Below are 20,663 nucleotides of genomic sequence, written 5' to 3'. Positions count from 1 at the left end.
GAGGCTTCAATAACTGTATGTCTTTTGCAGTAGTGCAGTCATCAGATGGTCTAAGAGGATAGGGAAAATCCCCAACTGGCTGTAAACAGCCCATGGACGCTTTAATTAGAACCAAATCTCCCTGCATGAATAAAAACTGTGATAGGTAGTTGTAAATGTTAAAGGCTGTAACCACTTATTTGCATGTGCAAGTGGCACTATCGCACCGTCGGAGAGTCTTCTACATGAAGAAAAATTAAGCACACTTATTATAAGACACTCAAATCGAATGCAGTATGTAAATCCTGAAAGCCTTTTGCAGGTGTCCCTTTTGTAGCATTCAAAATAGAGTTGGCTTGAAAAAGGACCGACCTGGGTACAGCTGCAACAAATGATCATTTTCATAATATATTAATCTGGTGACTGGAGTTTCCCAAAGCTCAAAATTATGTTCTCAGATGTCATGTTTTCAGTTTTGATTTCTTTGTCAAGTAGAGCAATGAAACTGGAATAAACTCACATTAAACAAGCAGAAAACTCAGAAAGCTTGTTTCTTAATTCATCAATGACACAGCTTTAAAAAAATAAAAGTTGTTTTGATGTATATAAAAAGTTTATTATTATTATTATTATAATAGATGTCCAGACATATTTCATACATAAAGAGATCAAATGTACAGAAAGCTACAGTCATTTAAGCTTATTTACATTCTTGGACAAATGTCAAATGTCAGTGCATCTGTTCAACATGAGCCACATTTAAAATCTTGATTATACCAAAAAAGCAGTTCCAATAACATTTAGATTTCATTAAAAACAGTAACATAATACACAGAAAAAACAACAAAAATGCCTCACTGACAGAACAGGTCATCACATTTTTTAATAACATTTTACTGCAACACAGTTTACCGAGCAAATATATCAAACTCCTTATTCTGTGCGCACAGGTGATAAGGTCCATCAGATTTGATCATAAAAAAAAAGACTTGTCCCATGAAATTGTCAAACGTGATTTCGAGGGTAGACTGGGGTCGACTAACAATTCTACAGTCAAACGGTTCAGTGTCTTCCTCTCTAATTTAAAAGACACATTCTCTTGGTTCACTGTACATTAACGTAAAAACCGAAACAATGAAAAAGGTGCGAGGAAACCCTTGTTACAAGGGAAATGCTAACAAACTTTAAAAGTCTTCTAAATGGCCAAATGTCCTGCAATGGCTTAAGCATCGTGGTGAGTGACAGCTTGGATCAAGCCTAATGGGAACCGAGCAGCCTGTCTTCGACAATGCGATGGATGTCGCAAATTAAGTTGCTGTGCAAATTTTATGGCGTACTTGTTTTCACCGCAATTTACTACGAGAGGGTTGTGATTAAGAAGCGTATATTATGATGTGATGGTCAAAGGAAACCCACCCTTGAATAATGTCATCATGTTCTCTTTGATTACACGACTGCTGGTTCATAACAAAAACGTCTTGTGGGGGGTGCCAACAAGTTGACTAAATTTGAGTCTTTACTGCTTTACTACAGTGCTTCCAACTTGGCACATGGCCTCCAGCAACACAGACGTGCATATTATCTCTGCATTGTCCTTTTCATTAGGTAGTTTACACTGCCGGAGCTTCTATTGGTTCAAGGAAAACGGAACAAAGTGCAAATAAAGAAACAGTAGTACATCAGAGGGGAAACGTTGGGGCAGTTTGATCTGAGGTCTTATATTTACAGGTATTTTCCCTTCATCATCATCATTATGTAAGTTTATATTCCCTCTTGTACCCAAAATATCAGGATTATGGACCGCCGTAGTGGATATGATGATAAATATCACTACTACATCTCATCAGAGTGGTGCTGAGGTAATATGACAGAGGGAGGGTTCCGGTCTATCCAGTTATCCTTGGACCCTGCTACCTCATATGCCACCACCGGGTCAATGGATCCTTCCTGTGAGATCCCTAAACCCCCAGCTGGACCTGGCTTCATCTCTGCAGCCTGAGCGGGACTGGCGAAGTCTGCTGAAGAGTTGCTGTTGACGCCTGTTTCCGAGTCAGGTTGCTCCACTCTCTGGTAGTCAGGGGTGTGATTTTTCTGACTGAGAGTAAATATGGCTTTAACATTCTCCACCTCTGCTTGGGTGCCAAATGTAAAATCATCTTCTTCGGGCTCCATGTAGGACATGGCATACGTGCTGTCTTGTGGCAGTGAGCGCAAGGTCCGTGAGATGACTGCAATAATGAAGAAATAATGATTGTCAGAAGCTGGGACAGCAAAACCACACAGTTGAAAATTCAATTCAAGAAATCTTAATCAAGTAAGCATATCATTAAGTCTGTTTGTACAATACTTAAATGACACGCTACATTAAATAATGTTTTGTGCATCACAAAGAAGGTTGCATTTGGAGGGAACTTACTGGAGGTGGGTGTGTAGATTTCCTTTTGTTCTGCTTTTCCTCCAAAAGGATTGACTGATGGGAAGATGATGAGGCAGAACGAGAGCAGGAACACCTGAAGGGCAGATGCGGGACGAAAGTGAGACAGAAATACTGCAGCATTTGATATTTAACAACTATCAAGTGAAAAGAACAAAGTTAATACTGTGCACCAACTTACCATAACACAAGTGCTGGTTGTGCTGACCTTCATAGTCGACATCTTCACCATCGACTGTAGTTTCTTCAGCTGCTCAATCAAGGATCTGTAAGAGGAAACATCTACTGTAAGGGAGCTCAGCAGATTCAGGGACAGTTTTTTTTTATTAGATTCAAAGTTAAAAAATACTAATACAGATGGAGTTCTTACATGTTCTGTTTATGGAGCAATTGGACTTTCTTTTGCAATTCCAGGTTGTGTGCAGTGCAGATGGCAACCCTGTGGTACACAGACATTAATAAAGACATTGATTATCTGTTTACAAACATACACTGACTATTTGTCCAACCGCAAAAGCTGAACTACAAAAATCAAAGACACAATAAATCACTTGTTTCACAAATGGGGAGTGCACGCCCTCTAGCAAGGAAGTGGAGCAGTGCAGCGCAGCCGGGCAAGTAGTGCCTCCAACATAGAATGTCTGAAGTTTGTGAAAGAAGTGGCAGGGGGGGTTTTTGTTTGTCCAGTTATGTAGACATTAAAAAATAAATATGTTTTTTTTATTGTCCCTCTCTGAGGCTCTCAAATTTGACAAATTCCTGACATATTCCCTCAGTTACAATATCTGGACAATGAGCCACAACTGTCTGACCAACCAGTAAAATCCTTTCAAGATTATTTTCACATTTATGTGTCATCTGTGTAGGATTATGAATTAATCTGAATGCTGAAATAAAAAGAATTTGGATCATGAGAAACTCTGTATTAAGATATGATTTTAAAAACAAACCTTCATGCACAGTGATCAATAAATGTAAGGAAGGAGGAGTTGGTTACATTTGCGGTGCTTTCATCTCACCTGTTCTCTAGTCCGTCGACATACACCTTCTTCTTCTTGCGGCTCTCCTGAGCAGACTGCTTGTTGCGGATCTTTCTCCTGATCCTCTTCAAGGACCTCTCCTCTGCCTGGAACACAGAGACAAAAGATTTCAACCACAATGTTGACATTATGCCACAGCAAGACCAAAGAAAATGTATTTGTTATATTCCTTCAGCAAAAGCATGGACATGAGAGAAAACAAAAACCTAGATAAAAGATGTTTTCTAGTCACACAATTGCAATGTTAATACTGTTCTTGAATCACATGCAATTGCCATGTGGGAACAATATTTTTTTGTGTATCAGCAGAAAGGGTAATATAATTTTGTATGTTAAAATACTGACTCTGAAATACTGAAATGCTTCAATCCAGCACAGCTCAGGGTTTATGCTTAGGACAATACCATTGGCATCAGTTGAAGGAAATGTCTGCGGTATGTGTATACATACCTTTGTGAGAGGCATGTGTGTGGGGATGGTGACTCCCTCTTTATTCAGAAGCCGCTTCTCCTCCTCACTGAGTACAATCTCTTTGAACTGAAACTGAAGGAAGGAAAAAAAAAAAACAGAGGATCAGATCACAATCACCACGTACAATTCACTGACTCCTAAAATGAAAAAAGTTAGCAGGGGGCAACTCCACTGGTTGCAAAAAAAGTAAATTGTAAGAGAAGTCTATGGGTAAATTAACTAACCCTAACCCTTTACAATGACAGTAAACATTTTGTTGGGCACAGCGAATATGAGAGGATACCAGTGTGATTGACGGGTACAATAATCCAACAAGTGCCTGGTTGCAGGTGACGCACACTATGTCCATTTTTATATTCGTTTTGAATATTGATTATTCGATACGTTAATTAAAGCAGCAAAAGACAAAAACTGACCTGGTCTGTTTTGTTGGTCAACGTGGAAACCTCGGTTAATTCCTCTATGGCCAAAGTGCAGGGGAGCTCACTGGTGACGTCGTCGTCGTCCTCCTCCATTTCCTCACTCACCAGGTCGTCTGCCAGAAGGAAAATAAACACAAAGAGTTCTGTTGAAGTTTCTCCTTTTGTTACCGCATCTCCAATAAACTCTGTGCTAATGTTAAATCCCCGTCATCTGAAGGGATACGAGTTAAAGTAAGCTAATCGATTTCACATCTTGAAACATTCTTGGATTGCACATACCCAGATCAATGAAGACATCTGTATCTGGCCTCTCTGCCCTCACACTCTGCAGGATATCCATGTCTGTCCCTCCACTCTGCAGCAAAGAGTAGCTGTGATCTGCCTTGACTGTCAAGGCCTCCACACTCTCTGTGTGGAGCTCTCCAGGGGCCAGTGCAGGGTCTGAGTGCACAGGACTGGGCTGCGAGTAACTGGGGCTGGGCACAACATCACTATCACTGCTGTGAGGACTTGGGCATCCCAGAGCATTGTTGTTTCCAACCCCAGTGCTGCTGTCATCAGAAATGCCACTGTCACTGCCCAAGGGAGAATGAGAGGGACAGATAGTCCCCAAAGTGTCCTCCTCTTCTAACAAGCTGGACAGAAAGTCTTCAGTATCCATACCGGTTAGCATCTGGGGAAAAAAAAGTATTCAACTTGTCACTGCTATGTAGAGTTTAACACGTTTATATTATTATTTTTCATTACTGTTGTTATTAACTAGCTTCGTTCAGGGTTTATTTATTATTTTGTGTGCATGAAGTCGTACATCTTGTTCAGACAGCCAGGATTCGATGAGCCCGCTCCCATCAGGAAAGAAGGGCTCAGTAGAGCCGTCGTGAAACAGCATCCCCAACAGATCTGTTCCATCCATGTCTGGAAGATCCTCAGTCATTGACATCTGTCACAATACAGGAGCATTGAGATGACATCATCATTCAATTTCCCTGGTTCTTTATTCTAGCGGTAGGTAATCGGCATCAGCCAATTAATAGTAATACTTGTTTATATCAGTTTAAACAGAAATGGATGGATGGATGTTTTCATTAAAACATGCTTGATCCATAAAATGTCAGAAAGCGTTGTTGGTCAAAATGTTGGTCAGTGTTCGTCAAACCTGGAAATAATGAGGTTCTCAAATTGTTGTTTTTTTCCAATCAAGTACTTGTTAATCAAGTAATTGTTTCAGGTGTAGTGGACAGTGTCATTCAATTAATGCTTAATGAGTTAACCAATCAGTATATACTAAAATGATCAATTTTATCAGATAAATGGGAAAAGATAACTGGCCAAAAGCAGAACTAAACAGTCGATCTCTAATTTATTCTCCCTTATAGACTGCATTACAGATAAGCAGTATTGCAACTGTTTGCTAATCAATCAGATAGCTGGTGTTTATGTGGCACAGATAGTTGCTGATGCATTCCTCTGTTTTATAACACTAAACTTTTATGGATCCGGGGGTAGGGTTGAGAAACTGATAATTTTCAAATAAACATAACCTATTCTTTTGAATGTGCAGGGCCAGCAGAATACGACATCCAAAATAAGGGGCGAGCACTTACTTCATTGCAGCAAAAAAACTTGATTTGTATACAAAAATTGATTTGTACACAAAACTTTATTTTGTAAGAATAAATACATTTCAATCAATCTCACTGGAGAAAGATCTACTCTGATGTCAAAATGTGCCCTTAAAAATGTAGTCTTTGTAGCAATGGAATAAGTGTGTGGGCTTGACCTCCTTATATAAATAATGCAAATTGCTCTTATTTAAAATATAAAAAACATGAATTAAATTATTAATTTATAATCCTTGCAGTAGAGTACAACATTAGTATGTTGACATGAGGTATTATTGCATCATGTTTATTACAACACTGGAAATATTTAACAAAAGCTTGAATTAAATGAATTATATTACAAATCGTATTGCAATTTGGAGTATTGTTTAGAGCGTACACATGTTGTTTAAAAGTCATAAAAAGGCCAAACATTACTTTTATAATCACATGTAAATTACAACAAAACGCTGGATATTCCTTTTAACCGTGGTGACATCATTTTAAAAAGGACTTTAATTACGATGAATGAGACTTCCGCATCCACGTATACCAAAGTGCCATGTAAACACACTCGCGTTGCATCATCACCACGCTGACATCATCTTAGAGTGGGCCACGCCCCCACGTCTTTGTCACGAGATCTGACTGCAGCATCAAATGTCAAAACAAATAAAAGATGCTGACCTATGATAATTAGGGAAACGACATTTAGTAGGCTGAATTTCATAACCGCTGTGACACAAAATGCTGTTCGAATGCAGCGTGTCTTCATTGTCTTGTTCCTGCAGCATGGCCACACAGTAAAGAGCACACTAACGAAATGACCCCGTTCTGCTGCTTGCTAGCTGCTGACAAGCAGTGTGGCTTCTTATTCGCTTCATTAATATCATTATTTCTCAACACGAGGAGAAGGTTTAGTTGCACCATTTTACGCCAGCAAAAAAACAACAACAAAAGAACAAGGAAGCGTCTATAAGGCCAACACCGAAGAGCCAGCAACTCCACGTATAATCTTAATAATCTTATCAGCAGCTGCCTTTAAAGCGAGTGTGGTTATTTACACTCGTTGACAAACAGTAAATGCAGCTACATTTCGACGTTAATGTCCTTACCGTGTTGTAATGGGAGATTAAATACCATTCGAGTGAGTGCGTCCCGGGTGTCTAATGGTCTCTCTGTTCAGAGGTGGTTTGGCGGAAACACAGCCGTTCACAGCGCTTCCTCTGAAACCACCTTCCAACAAGGCAGAAATTGCGTCATAAGCAAAGGCGGATATGAGCGCCAAGACTTCCGGAAGGAGGCTTCTGGGAAGTGTAGTTCCCAGCGTTCCTGCTTGTTCTGAGTGCCAATACTGTGAGTGGAAAGCTAACTGGAAGAAGTGAATTCAGCTTCAGGAACACCAAATAACACTGGAATTGGGTTCCTAAATTACAAACACATTAATTGGAGTACATTTTGCTTATACAGATCATGAATTTTGCACAACAAAACATTGTTTTTGAAAGACTTTCAGTCAAAATCAGCCGCATCTTGCTTATCTCCTTCATTTCAGTACAAGAGTGGTCCTATAATCACATGTATCTAATCTAATAGTTTTTCTATACATGCATACAATTTAGAGAGGGGGCAGAATATACAACTACGTGAGTTGAGACATATTTTAGCTACAGTCGTCTGTCCGTCTTTCTGTCTTTGAGCAGCATAACTCACAATAAAATGGAGTTTGATGACATTTGATTTTGGCCGTGAGATCTCCCTACTCAATCATCATTGCTGTAGTTATATGTAGATATATGTAATGTATTAACAGTATTTGATCGGCCAATATATATGGTGTTTGTGTGTGTGTGTTTGAAAAAAGGGGGGGGAAGCATTCATTTTCATTTCAATTTATTTTACTCAACACATACCTACATGGCATCAGATTATTAAAATAATTTAAAAATAGTGAGTCAAAATTAAAGATGAATCTGCCACATGACTGACTTACACGTTTGGTGGTTGGTACACGTTGGTATTTGTAGTTCTGTGTCATGTCGTGGCTTTTTCAGGCCACAGGGGAAGAAATTGAAAAGAATAAAATCAAGAGTACAATGAAACAAGTCTGTCTGATACCATTATAGAAAATTAAGGCCTCGCAGAAAAGTGCATTTAAAAAAGCAGATTTCATGTGCTCTCTGCATGCTTCACCTCTTCATCACCTTAGCATTATGTGGATATCTAAATCTCCCCTTAAGATTTAGGCTACGTCGGGATTATTGGTGTCGCGACACGAAGCACAGAATATAAGTGGATGACGACTACCTGGCCTGCATGACTCAAATAAAAATATGTATGCTATCAAATACTAAATATTACATTTCATAACATTTACAAATCTCAAGATGGATCCTCCCTGTCCCTGTCAAAAACAATCATGATTTACTGGTAGCAATATTCTCATAGAGACTAATTTTACTTACTAGATGAGACACTTAAGTAAGAAATCCCAGATTTCAGGAGCATTGTATACGGTAAATACGATTTCCTGTTCAATGCCGGACTGTAAAGCACTTGTTATTTCTAATGCGATCCATGCAGACTCCTCAAAGACTTAAGCGTCGGTTAATTTCCAGAGTGAAGCCGATCATAGAATCAGACAGAGTTTCGATGTGTGCCGCAAACTGCGGTACACTTTTAGCCGTTCCTTTTTACTCGATGTAGTTGCTGCGACCTTGACCTTGGTGACTGCAGACATAGTCTCAACAGCCCGTCTCTTGTGGACACGGTGGAGCAGGATCCTAAAGACCCCAGTGATGGAGCTCCTGCAGTCTTTCCCCTGGTTGTTGAGGATGTGTTCTGAGGTGATTCCTAGTGTCTCCAGTGCTGCCTTCACCTCCTTCTCTTCCTCGTCGAGTTCGGGAGCGTCGCTCTCTGCAAGGTAGGACGGGTCAAGTTTAAAAGGTTCCATCGCCCGTGGGAAGTCCACAGTGAGCAGCCATTCGCAGCCCATCATCTGCTCCACTGTGCAGCGGTCGGTGGGTATAGGTTGAAGGATTCCCCTGATCAGCCTCTGGCATGTGTCTGGCACCCAGGTAGGCAGAATGTAGGCCCCCTCCAGGATGCATCGCTTCAGTTTGGCCACTGTGTCTGCCCTGAACGGCATGGTGCCCGTCACCATGAAGAACAGCATCACGCCCAAAGCCCAGATGTCGACAAAGATGCCAATGTAATGCTCGTCCCGAAAGAGCTCAGGCGCAGCGTACGGCGGAGAGCCGCAGAACGTGTTGAGCGTCTCGTCGCGGCGGCTCAACGTGCTGAACCCAAAGTCTCCCACTTTGACACAAGCGCTGCTGGTGTAGAAGACATTCTCTGCCTTCAGGTCACGGTGGATGATGTTACTCTCGTGCTGTGGGCGGAAGAAAAAAGTAAAAGTGAGTTTGAATGTGATGAGCTTTCAATAATCCACAGAAATATTCTTTCTGTCAAGGTTTAATGACACACATATTGACATGGTTATTTAGGTTTTAGACAGATAATCAGAAACAATGGACACATAATATTATACCAAGTATTAATATATCTGTTGAAACTGAAGTAAACATCTCTAAGTATTAATGACACAATGTCGTTGCCAACAGATATTAATATTTGACTGATTAATTAAAGATGACATGTGAGTAAAAGCACGAGCTTGGACTGATCTAATCTAACCTAGACTCGTCTAATTCATAACAGCTCTGTTACGCTTAAATCAAAATGTCCATCATATGTAAAGTTTCTAGGGATTATTTAATTCATTCCATCTTTATGCTTTGATAGCCCAGGTGGAGCTTAAAAAAGGGGGAGGAGTCTGGTACAACAAGCCAGTAGGTAAGCTGATTTTTTATCACATGTATTATTTCTACACTGAACTGTGAAGATTTGCACCTGGATTAGTAAATAATCTTACTAGATACCCGTATACACCAGTTTTAATCTGGTTTTGGTTTTCACTTTAAGAGAGTAATTCATATCTTTGCATTTAGGTTGGTGTTTGTTTCAGAACACTTCAATAAAAAAAGCACATGTCCTGACCATGTGTTGGACAGCAGAGAGGATCTGAGCAAAGACAATCTTGCCATCGGCATCAGGAAGTTTGCCTTCAGTTGTGATTTTGGTGTAAAGCTCCCCTCCCCCGGCATACTCCATCACCAAGTGTAACCGCGTTAATGTCTCCACCACCTACAGAGAGGAAAGAAGGACAACACAGGTGACAGTTATGGAGAGAAGTAAATCACTGTCATCATTGATGATTGTAAATCAAGAGGAGAGTGTGTCAAACCTCATAGAGGCGTATGATGTTGGGATGGTGCAGTTTTTCCATGCTAGAAATCTCTCTGGACAGCAGCTTCTGGGTCTTTTGATCCAGCTTGGTTTTGTCCAGGATCTTGATGGCCACCTTGTCTGGTGACAGAGCAGCCAACGGTCAGTCATGCATGAAACTTAATATCAGTTTCTAAGCGTGCAGAGAAATACTTCCAAATGGTATTTCAATGGACACCTTTTTACCAACATTAAGCTTTATTATGGAAAACAAAGACAAACTACCGCATTGTGTGTAGCACTGCGTATCACGGCTGGTATAATTACATTTTTATTTTATTTTTTAATAGCTATACATATAAGATACCACTAAATGTTTATAAACCACAACATTTCATCCGATGTGACCAGACCTGATGCTATGATCCAGATAATATATACAGTATGATGGAGGATTATTTGCCCCTCACAAAAGCAGTTTCAAATGTCACGTTCAGCTCTATTTTAGGTGCTGTAAGTACACTAGGTCTGAGCAGATACGTACAGAGTGCCTCCAGTGACATTTGATTAAAAATAAATAAGTAAATAAATAAATAAATAAATAAACAAATAAATAATAGTAATGCCACGAGATAGTAATGTGTACAAGATTTGAGACCGTGGGAAGGTCTGAAGTAGATCAAGCAATAAAACATCATCGATATCTGCCAATAATTATATGAGCCATAAGCTCATTTAAGACCCCTTGTGGCGCCAGGAGTGGACGAGTCAAGATTTGTACCAAACGCATGTTCATCAGCTTAGTGCTGGCTAAGACCACACAACATTTAGTAATGAGCCACGAGGGTGACGACTACTATTCTGTCGCACGTGTAGCCTACATTTGTGAAAAGGAAATGTCGATTAGGCTATAGTGTTCAGTTCAATACGATACAGTTACAGTATACGGTATATTGTGTGTGTGTGTGTGTGTGTGAAAGCTGAAAAACAAGTTTAATTTTAAAGGGAAATGAATGCAAGGACTTGACAGACAGCGTGTCAGATTCAAACTGATTCTTTTAAATGATTCATAGGGATAAAAAAAGAGCTCAGGTAACTAAATACAGAAAAGTTCTTAAGGGGCAAAATGCTGTCGAGATATCTAATTGTGCATCAGTATACATTATTCAGGCGGGTACGAGGCTTCCTTTCAGCTGTGACATAGCTTTCAATGAGCATTTGAAATGCATCGCAGCTCATATTGTTGTTGTTTTTCTTGGGGCTAAACTGTACAACTTATATTACAGGCACACACAGAGCACAGAAAAGTGCATATTACACTAAAACATAGCACGTGCACTGTGCACACACACACACACACACACACACACACACACAATTTCCTTTTTCTCTCCAAGCTTTGATGAGGCATGCAGCAATTTCAGCCGTCGCTAAGGAAACTGGAGATCTCTAATCAATCCATCTGTTCAAGGACGGCAGACATTTTGTCTCGTTGTGGCTGAATCAGCCCCCTGGTCAGGAGTGCATCACCTTGTTAGTAAATTGCTGCTTAAGAAGACACTTGTTAGTGTCGCAGACCACTGATGGAAACAGCCCATCAGCTGAGTTATCACAAAGAAAGAAAAAGAAAAAGAGCCGGAGCAGAAGTTTTTTTTGCATCATTGAAGGTGGATGTTTTTAGACTTCCTTTTGGATATTAATCACAAGAACCGCCCGGGCCTTTTATCATGTCGGTATGACGTCTACGTTTTAGCTGCTTTTCATTTTCCCATGTGTACGTTTGGAAAGCACAGTTGCATTTTATGAATTTATTCATTTATTACCTTTGGTGAGGGCATGAATTCCCAGCTTTACATGGGAGAAGTTTCCACAGCCGATCTCGCCACGAATTTTGTAGAATCCGATTCTTCTCCCCACTGTTAGCTCACGCACAACCCTGTATTCAGATTAACAATAATATCAGAGGACAGACGTTACACTAAATACTCTCTAAGGTATAATAGAGTTAAGCCACGACAGACAGAATTCCAGTGAATGGAAAGTCAAATAAGTCAAACAATTGACTCTCAAATCACCTATGGCCTGAGATGCCTGTGTTATCTCTGGAGCCGTACCTGTCATCCTGGCACATGTCGAGGTTCAACCTCTCCAGCGGAGTGAGGCGGCGGACGGTGGCTCCCTCGTCGTCTGTGTTGATGTCTGAACTGTCCTGGCGGCTCCAGCGGTTGTACCTTTGGCCACCTGTAACCGCAGCTGTGCCCCCAAGGGAACCTCCGACAGACTCTACATTTGACTCCCCAGTCTCGGCCCCAGAAACTGAGCCGTCCCCAGCTGTGGCTGCTGCGCCCGACCCCCTAGATCCTGCTGTCCCAGCCCCAGCCTCTGTCCCCTCTGGGCTGCTCTCAGTGGGGCAAACTGCAGTCATCCTGCACGGGTCACCAAGGGTGGAGAGGACTTAGCTCATGGCTGGGAGTGGTGCATTACTGGAGGAACAAAATCAATCATTCTAGTTGTTAGTCTATATTTAAATACTTTTTTGAAACAGAGTATTTCTTGGTTGCATTCTATAAGGAGGAGGTACGGAGTTGTAACTTTAGGGGTAAAAGCTTGTCACAGGTACAGGAGTGCATTTTATATTAATATATGAAATGAAGCTAATTAAATAAAATGCACAAACTACAGGCAGATATAACCTAGACAGGCTACCAAACCCTTGTGGGACTAACTCACAGGGACAAACTGTTTAAGCTCTAATATCCAACGTGCATGTCTTTGGACTATGTAAGGAACCCACGCTTACACAGAAAGAACACGCTAACCCCACACAGAAAGGCCCTCGATCAAGCCGGGATCTGAAAACGGCACCCTTCTTGTTGTGAAACAGCAATGCAAGCCATGCGCCACCATGTGGCCAGCAAAGCATCCCATGTCACCTCTAAATCTTTGTGCATCTCCAGCTACTTTCAGCCACGTCTTAGTTTAAAAGGGATTATTTTACATTTGATTGTACACAAATGGACTCGTAATATACCCTTATTTCGGACAGTGTATGTTGACGCTTTATGATTGAATTATTCATTTAGCCTTTATCTAACCAGGTTGCTCCCACCTGAGATCAAAAGATGTCTTTCGCGAGGGAGACCTGGCCGAGAGTGCAGCAGCATAATTACATTAACGGCAACGACCATCAGATAAATTGAAAGTTACGTAAAACACTTGCACACAGACGAGGTAGACTGAAACCATTTCACCAGAGCGCTGAACTCCTTCATTGTAACGAGGGCTTGAATTACAAGAGCACCTTTTAAAATATACACCTTTAAATAGGTCATTAAAAGCTGATTTAATGACATCTACACGGTAGATTTTGCAACACATATTTGCGTAAGACTACATGTGAAATTAAACAGAACAACAGTTCATTAACTAGTTACAGAACCTTCATTATCTACTCATGTGAGTAATATAATCATTTCAAATTATTTTCATTGATATTTCAACAGGATAGAGAAAAAAAATCAAACCAACAGAAAACTCAAATAATAGAGGGGGAAGCAAACAAGCAAGAACAACCATTTAACTAATTGCGGAGCGGATAGAAAGTAAATTTAGATGCAACAGAAGATGCCCAAATCTCATAGCTACTACGATGCATCACAAACAAATGTTTAAACTTTAAAGATGAAACTGTCTCCACTCCACAGACAGATACATGCTGTGTCCAGAACTCCAGTGATGCAGCTGCAAAGTGTCCTCACCACAGCCGATTATCAGGGGTGAGCTATACAGGCGCAGTCCTGTTGCATTTCACATATTTCCAGCAGCCGAGCATTCAGTTGTCCTTATTTGTAACCGCTGAAGAAAAGGCACAGAGGCTTAAGATTAGATCGATGGTGTGTTATTAGACTGATGCTCCTGGTTGTCTCTGAAGAGCTCTGCAGAGCGTTAATGGGCTCTTTTGACTCTCCTGGGTATAAATAGGTTCACAGGCTGAGGAGGAGGGAAGAAGAGATGAAGGGTTGGAGGAAAAAGGCTGAACAGATGATAGTGTCAGGATGCAGCCATGGGGTGTTACGTGAGACAAGCTAGAATCAAGAGAGACGGGGAAAATAAATGATATTTACACTCGTTTGTCTCGTGATGTCTTATTTCTAGTTTGTCCAGGACAGAATTGTTATTGTCCCATTATTACATCACTATCTTCAGCATTATCAACAATTAATACATCAAAACATTTGACTCATTCAGGATTTCTGATTTTTATGCTTTTATTTTTTTTTTCCATCGGTTAACTTATTAAGTCTTTTCTCACATGAAATTAATTGAAAGGGCAAGCGAGATGGATCACACAAACATCCACGGCAACAACAGCATGTGATCTGTTTTCTTGCTATGTTTTTATTTAGCTTTATGTAAGTGGGTCAGAACGTACATCCTTAATGGGCCAAGAATCCGCAAAATATGCGAGCGCGTGCCGTTTAGGGATCTGCAACATTTGAGTGTCTGCAAATGTGTACTGTAATAGTTTGTTTGGTGCTTGGCTCCTGCTCCAAGGACAATGCAAGCTGATGTTGCCATGAGATCCAACATAAACAAATGAGCGAGACGCTCACTCTCCAGCAGCCACAGAGGACTTAAGCTGAAACTCCACCTCAACTCACCTTTTCACTTCAAACGCCGAATATAATATAATGCTATTATTGATGCCCACATGTTGCACTGAGGAAAAAGAGCTAAAACAATGTCACATTTAGAGAATGACGAGGTGTTTCCTAAAAGAACAATTCAAATCAACAAAATAAAAAGACACTATTTCATATCTTATTCATCTGTGTCATCATTTCATCTTGCTGTCCAAAAAACATTAAAACATGTCAGTAATGAGCTGCGAGATTAGGTATTATATCCATCATACAGACAGTTATGATGATGAACATGCACTCTATATAATCATTTTACCTATACCCCCACATGTATAGTATTGTTTCACTAATGATGCAAAAGAAAGGCAGTTTAAATAATCCTAATCACTGACACGTCTATTTATACACAGTTATAGCAGCATATGAATTAATTCTGGTGGTTGCTGTATGTCAACAGGTGATTCAGTCATCTGAATCTCTGCAAATGTCGAAACATACAAGAGAAATATAAGACTAATAAGGACACGGTTGCCAAGTCGTGTCAACTTCAAAACCGTCAAAAACAACCAAGGTTGACCTTGGTGCAACATAAAAGGTAAAACACATAAAATCAATCAAAAACATGAAAGTAAAACGGCAAAATAGTAACACAATAACATAATAAAATGATAATGTCTAGCCATTTATCCTGAAGTGAAGGCCAAGGAGAACAGGTGGGACTAAAATGTTCAATGGTGAAGGGCAGATTCAATTTCCATGGGTAAATCGTTCCAAAGTTTGAGGGCAGAACAATATTGGACTGAAAACACAAAGATGTGGCCATCAAAATGATTCAGACGTTAATGAGACTGCTCCAAAAAACCTGCTCCTTCGGCAGTTTCACCAAATAAACACTTCTTGCCCTGCACATAAAAGCTTCCTCAGTCAGGTTTAATAGTATATAATACACTGCACTTTTAAGTCAAAGCAAAAACAACCTTAAACCGTGACAGCGCGTGTGGCAGGCCTGTGCGTGCGTTTTAGAGGATAAACCCCGTTCTCTATTAAAAAAAAAAAGAAAAAGAAAAAAAAAGATGAATGAATCTATGTAAAAGCCTCTCTGAAAAATCAAAGCAATTCTCTTTTGTCAGGACCACAGTGTCCCTCCCTTTCAAACACCTTCCTGTCATCACACCATGAATATCTAAGCATTGATCTCAGGTAACCCGAAAAAGACTTGTAAAAGAGAGGAGAGGCCTCCACTTTATAGCACAAAGCGACAAGCCCTGAATACCAGCCTTTTATGTGTGTGAATGAAAAGACAAACACGGCCAACCACGCAACAGATACACGCAACTGGATATAGTGTATACTCAGGTGGATTGATTAATATGATGTGGAAGGACATAGCCGTCGTAGTGTGTGATGTATTCCAAAGGCAGGGTTGATTAAAACAATTTCAAATAAAGTAACGCCACAGAAATCCTACAGTCGAGTCTATAGATCGTTACCCAGACTGCTTTGTGCTTGGCTTTCACTTGATAACACATCCACCTGGTTGCCTGGTGATGAACACTGACCGTGCATGTTAGGACTGAGGACAAGGCATTAACTGGTACTGCATGTCAAAACAAGGAGGATCTCAGCTGTGTGTTTACAGGGAGACAGTGCTGCTGCGTTAAGCCTGAGAGTACCCATGTTAATTATGTGCGTGTGTGTGTGTGTGTGAACCGATTGGATTTATACACACGCCAAATAAGCATGACACGGCGCCGTCAGGAAAAAATAGAAACCTTGCTCATTAGGAGCGCAGAGCAAATAGCAGTAAAGCAAAAGTCCAGGATATATCGATGCGCTCACACACTTCACAAACACAGTTTGAGGCATAAGCTCAGTCTGAGGTGATGCCTCCGTTTAACATGCTTTTGTTGTTGACCGCACATAATCGAGCGGTTTACTTTCGGGCCTACTTTCACACGTGAGCAGAACTCAAGCTTTTCATTATCTGTATCTATATCTATCACAATAATTCATTATCAATATCGACTAAATGACTCATCCAGCCATATTCAAATATACACTATCTTACCTGTCACAATGTAAATTAAAGCTGAGAATGACATACATAGATAGGTGAATAAAGCACTGAAAAGTCAAAGTCTCATGCCGTTTCTTATGGTTTGCCTGAAACAAGTGTTAAAGCTATTAGCGCATATTCTGAAAGACTATTTAGAAACTTGTGCTATAAATATAAAAAAATAGAGTTTGCTGTAAGCTGGATATTAAATGTTTTTTTAATATTAAAATATACCAATTGGATATATCCAATCCAAGTTTATTTGTAAAGCACTTTAAAACAACCACAGTGCTGTACAGAATAATGAATAAAAGACACAGGAGCTCACACGAGGCGATAAGATGCATCTAAAGATAAGATACATTATCAACTTGGTATGTATAAAAGCTTCATGAACGATCATCACTGGCAGATGCATCCTGTAGTCTCATGGCCAAAATAACAACACAGCAAGCTTTGTGTTCCATTCATCAATAAGATGTGAAATCTCTATTTATCACGGACACGTCTTGAGATGAACAGCCACTGCTTCATCAGCACACACCATCACATTTGTCAAGCGTGTGTCCTTACTCACCAGACAGTCAATCATCTGTCTGTGGATCCCTGAAGACAGAGAGACAGGGAGAGAGGGAGGGAGTGAGGGAGAGAGGGAGGGAGGGAGGGAGGTAGGGAGGAGAGTTTGCCTGGTGCTGATCACACTGCTAGCATCAGCAGCCTCTTCACACACACTCCAACAACGGAAAATACGAGAGTCCATCCACAACAGCTGTGAGCTGAGAATCAGTCACTCGTCCATAATGGACTTGCCTGTGCCTCCGCGCGAGGTAAGAGTGGCTAGGAGCTGCTTTTTATATCCACACGGCTTCCATGTGTAGTGTTGTTTTTTTTCCTCTAAAGTGCCCCCCCCCACTTTGCCTCCCATTCACACCGAGTCCATTCCCTCAGTCCAGCCGGTGCTTATAAGCCATTCTCTGCCTTTCACAGCCATTATGCATTCAGGCACACAAAGACAATGCATAAGCCGGTGTATATACGTTCACACAAACTTTCCCCCTCACACTTGTGTAACACACACACACACGAACAGCAACATCACTCCACACAAAGCTTCCCAGTGTGTTAGGGACACACGGCTGACAAGAATAAAGAGCTCAACACTGTGAAAGCGCTGTGGCAATGAAGACTATGGGCCCTAGGAACAGAGAGACAGGCCTCTCTGGAATCTATGGCACAAATATTTCCAACTCCAAAAAACAGAGTGATCTCTCTAAATCCCTTCCCCCTGTCACACACACACACACACTGGAGTATGGATGCAGTAAAACCACACATCTGTAGGACACATACACCTTCAATAAACAACATTTTGAGAGCTCTACGTCTCCTGTCATGTAAAGAAACTGTGCAGCACACACTGTTATTCCCAATGCCTGACACACAGTACACACAGCCTATAGATCCCAGAATATCTTGGAGGCCGACAGAGAGCTGTATCCATCTCTGAGGCCTTAACCAAGTTACCATGACACTGTATGCAGAGAGCTACATAACATGACATAACATAACATAACACTGCAACAGACGCGGTGAAACCCTGCATCTGTCCATTCAAATGTTGTTAAAATGCTTGTTATTCCCTGCTGGTGCCTCCATGGGTTTGCATTTCATTCAGGCACAAACTATTTTTGCTTCCATTCCAGTAAGTTAGCTAGAGTTAGTTAGAGCTTTCATGATTGTTTTGATTTGGCAATTTATCACACTGGTTGTTTACTTCCCAAAGCAGGGCACAAATACGCACGTTGTAGTTAAAGGCACATCCTCCCGATGAGTCCCTTGAATGAGATGAAGTATCATCCTATTACCCGACAGCTGAACTCTCTCAATCTCCCTCCTCTCTTTCCTAACAGTGAACACAGAAAACACAGCACAGAGTGAAGTGTATGCTCTTTTCTTCCCTTCTCTGTTCTCACACCCTCAGGCAAATCTCTGTATTTTTAAAAAGAAACAAAACAAAACTTTTCCCCCCCTCTTATAAACATAACACATCTGATGTTTACATCTTTATCTGTAAACATCTTCACTGAATAGGTGTCCAAAGTCCAAATGAAGGATGCAGGTGATGATGGAGCTCAGGCTGTTTCATCACAGGCAGAAGCCAGGCTGAGCAGAATCAGAGACTGAAGTGGATCCCCAAGTTTGATCCATTACGAAGTGCGTATACGCCACGGACGGGCGCGCGTGCGTGCCTAAGTGCCAGGTGATACAGTGTGGAAATGATGCACTGATTTCACAACCAAAAATGAATAATAAATAAAAGATTAAATTGAGTGAGTGTGAACACAGTAGTATATATGGTTCGAGCTCTGCCACTTGCAGAGGTTCATTTACGCGGCACTGCTGCAGAATATCACCCAAATGTGTACGAATTAAAAGGTTATATTTTTCTGCTTTCCAAACAGTGATTTGTTAACCGGTGTCCTGTCAACAGTAACAACAGTCACGCATTTCCTATCTCACAATCTTCACAGCACAAGCGGGAATACATAAGTCACATGTGTGTGAATGATTCTTACTTGGATGACAGACTTCACCGGCTGTAAGGGACAGGTTTTATCCATCTCCTCGCTGTGAGAACCATCTTCTTCCTCCCGTGGCCGGTGTCATTGCACTGCTGCCGCTCCTGCTGCTGCTGCTTCCCCTGTTTAGTCTGTAGAGAAGTGGGGAATCCTCAGGACTGGCAGGTGATTGGACGAATCAGCGGCGCGCACCGTGCGCCTCCGATCCAATGAGGTGCAGGGATTACAGATGGGAGCTGCAGGATCCGTTCAATAGTTGAACCGGTGGGTTAAGCAAACCACAGGAACTGTCCCTCCCCCTTTGGCAGGTAATTTAACCCGTGCGTGTCACCCAGGCGATTAGCATGGCTGAGGTTCAAGATAGGGTCAGAGGCCCCAGCATGTGGGTCCTCAGGAGACACGGTGAGGTCCATAGATGATTGATTCACGACTCACTGGTTCTCTGACAGAACACGGAGGTTACTAAAGATGGACGTTATTAAGTTCCATGGTAAAGGATTGTTGGTGATGTCCGGGATTATATATACTTATCATGGTATATTTTAAAGGGGGGTAATGCATCTATGATGTGTAAAGGAAATGAATGACATGATTTTAAAAATGAGGCCTTCTGTAACCTCCTCCGTTGCCCGTCAACAGACTTAGATGAATTGAAGTCATTGAAATCATTAAGAAGGATGTGACCTTACACATATGTACTCCCTGTCAGAACTGGGTAGAGTTGAAACAATGAATCGATTATGAATCAATTACTAAATTAATCGACAACTATTTTGATAATCAATTAATCGGTTCAAAGTTTTGATTAAAACAAGATTTCCGATTGTTTAAGCTTCTTAAATGTGAGTATTTAAGAAGCTGACAATACCAGGGGGTATTGTCAGCAATACCAGGGGGTTAACTGTAACATCCTGACTATATCCCTCAGGGGACACTGTAGCCTGACGTCACGGTACTCCCATGTTGTTGTTTTTACCTATTTGCTAATGACTATGCACTATTCGTCCTATGTGTTACCATTTGCTACATGTAGCTCCTTGTTGTTGCTGCAGATTCCAAATTAAAAGGAAAATAGAAGAGACAAAAACAGAGATGTCACTGAGCAGAAAGCTGTTTGATTCATTTTGTGGATATGCCATTTTAAGTGAGGA

At 41.0% G+C, this 20,663-nt stretch overlaps 2 protein-coding genes across 5 annotated transcripts; both read right to left on the bottom strand.

Moving 5' to 3' along the window:
- Positions 1-570: 570 nt before the first annotated feature.
- creb3l3l (cAMP responsive element binding protein 3-like 3 like) lies at positions 571-7,182 on the bottom strand. Of its 2 annotated transcripts, none has more exons than XM_044026995.1 (10): positions 7,063-7,182; positions 5,155-5,286; positions 4,626-5,019; positions 4,341-4,459; positions 3,904-3,996; positions 3,433-3,539; positions 2,784-2,852; positions 2,595-2,679; positions 2,396-2,489; positions 571-2,207 (listed from the first exon to the last, which is right to left on the bottom strand). In XM_044026995.1, the coding sequence occupies exons 2-10, from the start codon at positions 5,284-5,286 to the stop codon at positions 1,813-1,815; spliced, it is 1,488 nt and encodes a 495-aa protein (XP_043882930.1). In that variant the 5' UTR covers positions 7,063-7,182; the 3' UTR covers positions 571-1,812. The 2 variants fall into 2 exon arrangements, with proteins under 2 accessions (XP_043882930.1, XP_043882931.1); XM_044026996.1 differs by having other exon boundaries at positions 5,155-5,280.
- A 641-nt stretch (positions 7,183-7,823) lies between these two features.
- nim1ka (NIM1 serine/threonine protein kinase a) lies at positions 7,824-20,237 on the bottom strand. 3 transcript variants are annotated; one of them, XM_044027214.1, is made up of 6 exons: positions 19,510-20,237; positions 12,349-12,717; positions 12,058-12,170; positions 10,254-10,375; positions 10,007-10,153; positions 7,824-9,338 (listed from the first exon to the last, which is right to left on the bottom strand). In XM_044027214.1, the coding sequence occupies exons 2-6, from the start codon at positions 12,657-12,659 to the stop codon at positions 8,577-8,579; spliced, it is 1,455 nt and encodes a 484-aa protein (XP_043883149.1). In that variant the 5' UTR covers positions 12,660-12,717; positions 19,510-20,237; the 3' UTR covers positions 7,824-8,576. The 3 variants fall into 3 exon arrangements, with proteins under 3 accessions (XP_043883149.1, XP_043883151.1, XP_043883150.1); XM_044027216.1 differs by lacking the exon at positions 19,510-20,237 and adding an exon at positions 18,735-18,800; XM_044027215.1 differs by lacking the exon at positions 19,510-20,237 and adding an exon at positions 17,511-17,585.
- Positions 20,238-20,663: the final 426 nt, after the last annotated feature.

The sequence above is a fragment of the Solea senegalensis genome, linkage group LG5, assembly GCF_019176455.1.
Source record: "Solea senegalensis isolate Sse05_10M linkage group LG5, IFAPA_SoseM_1, whole genome shotgun sequence".
NCBI classification, from domain to species: domain Eukaryota; kingdom Metazoa; phylum Chordata; class Actinopteri; order Pleuronectiformes; family Soleidae; genus Solea; species Solea senegalensis.
The sequence above is the reverse complement of the archived record's forward strand: the minus strand, read 5'-3'. Positions and strand labels throughout refer to the sequence as shown.

Bases quoted from the DNA above. Each gene is read 5' to 3' on its own strand.
- creb3l3l (XM_044026995.1), bottom strand. From the start codon at position 5,286: ATGTCAATGACTGAGGATCTTCCAGACATGGATGGAACAGATCTGTTG. The intron at 5,020-5,154 runs GTACGACTTCAT...TTTTTTCCCCAG, and splicing joins CCTGGCTGTCTGAACAAGAT to ATGCTAACCGGTATGGATAC. The intron at 3,997-4,340 runs GTCAGTTTTTGT...TCCTTCCTTCAG, and splicing joins TGACCAACAAAACAGACCAG to TTTCAGTTCAAAGAGATTGT.
- nim1ka (XM_044027214.1), bottom strand. From the start codon at position 12,659: ATGACTGCAGTTTGCCCCACTGAGAGCAGCCCAGAGGGGACAGAGGCT. The intron at 12,171-12,348 runs GTACGGCTCCAG...ATCTGAATACAG, and splicing joins GACATGTGCCAGGATGACAG to GGTTGTGCGTGAGCTAACAG. The intron at 9,339-10,006 runs GTCAGGACATGT...TTCCGCCCACAG, and splicing joins TCTCTGCTGTCCAACACATG to CACGAGAGTAACATCATCCA.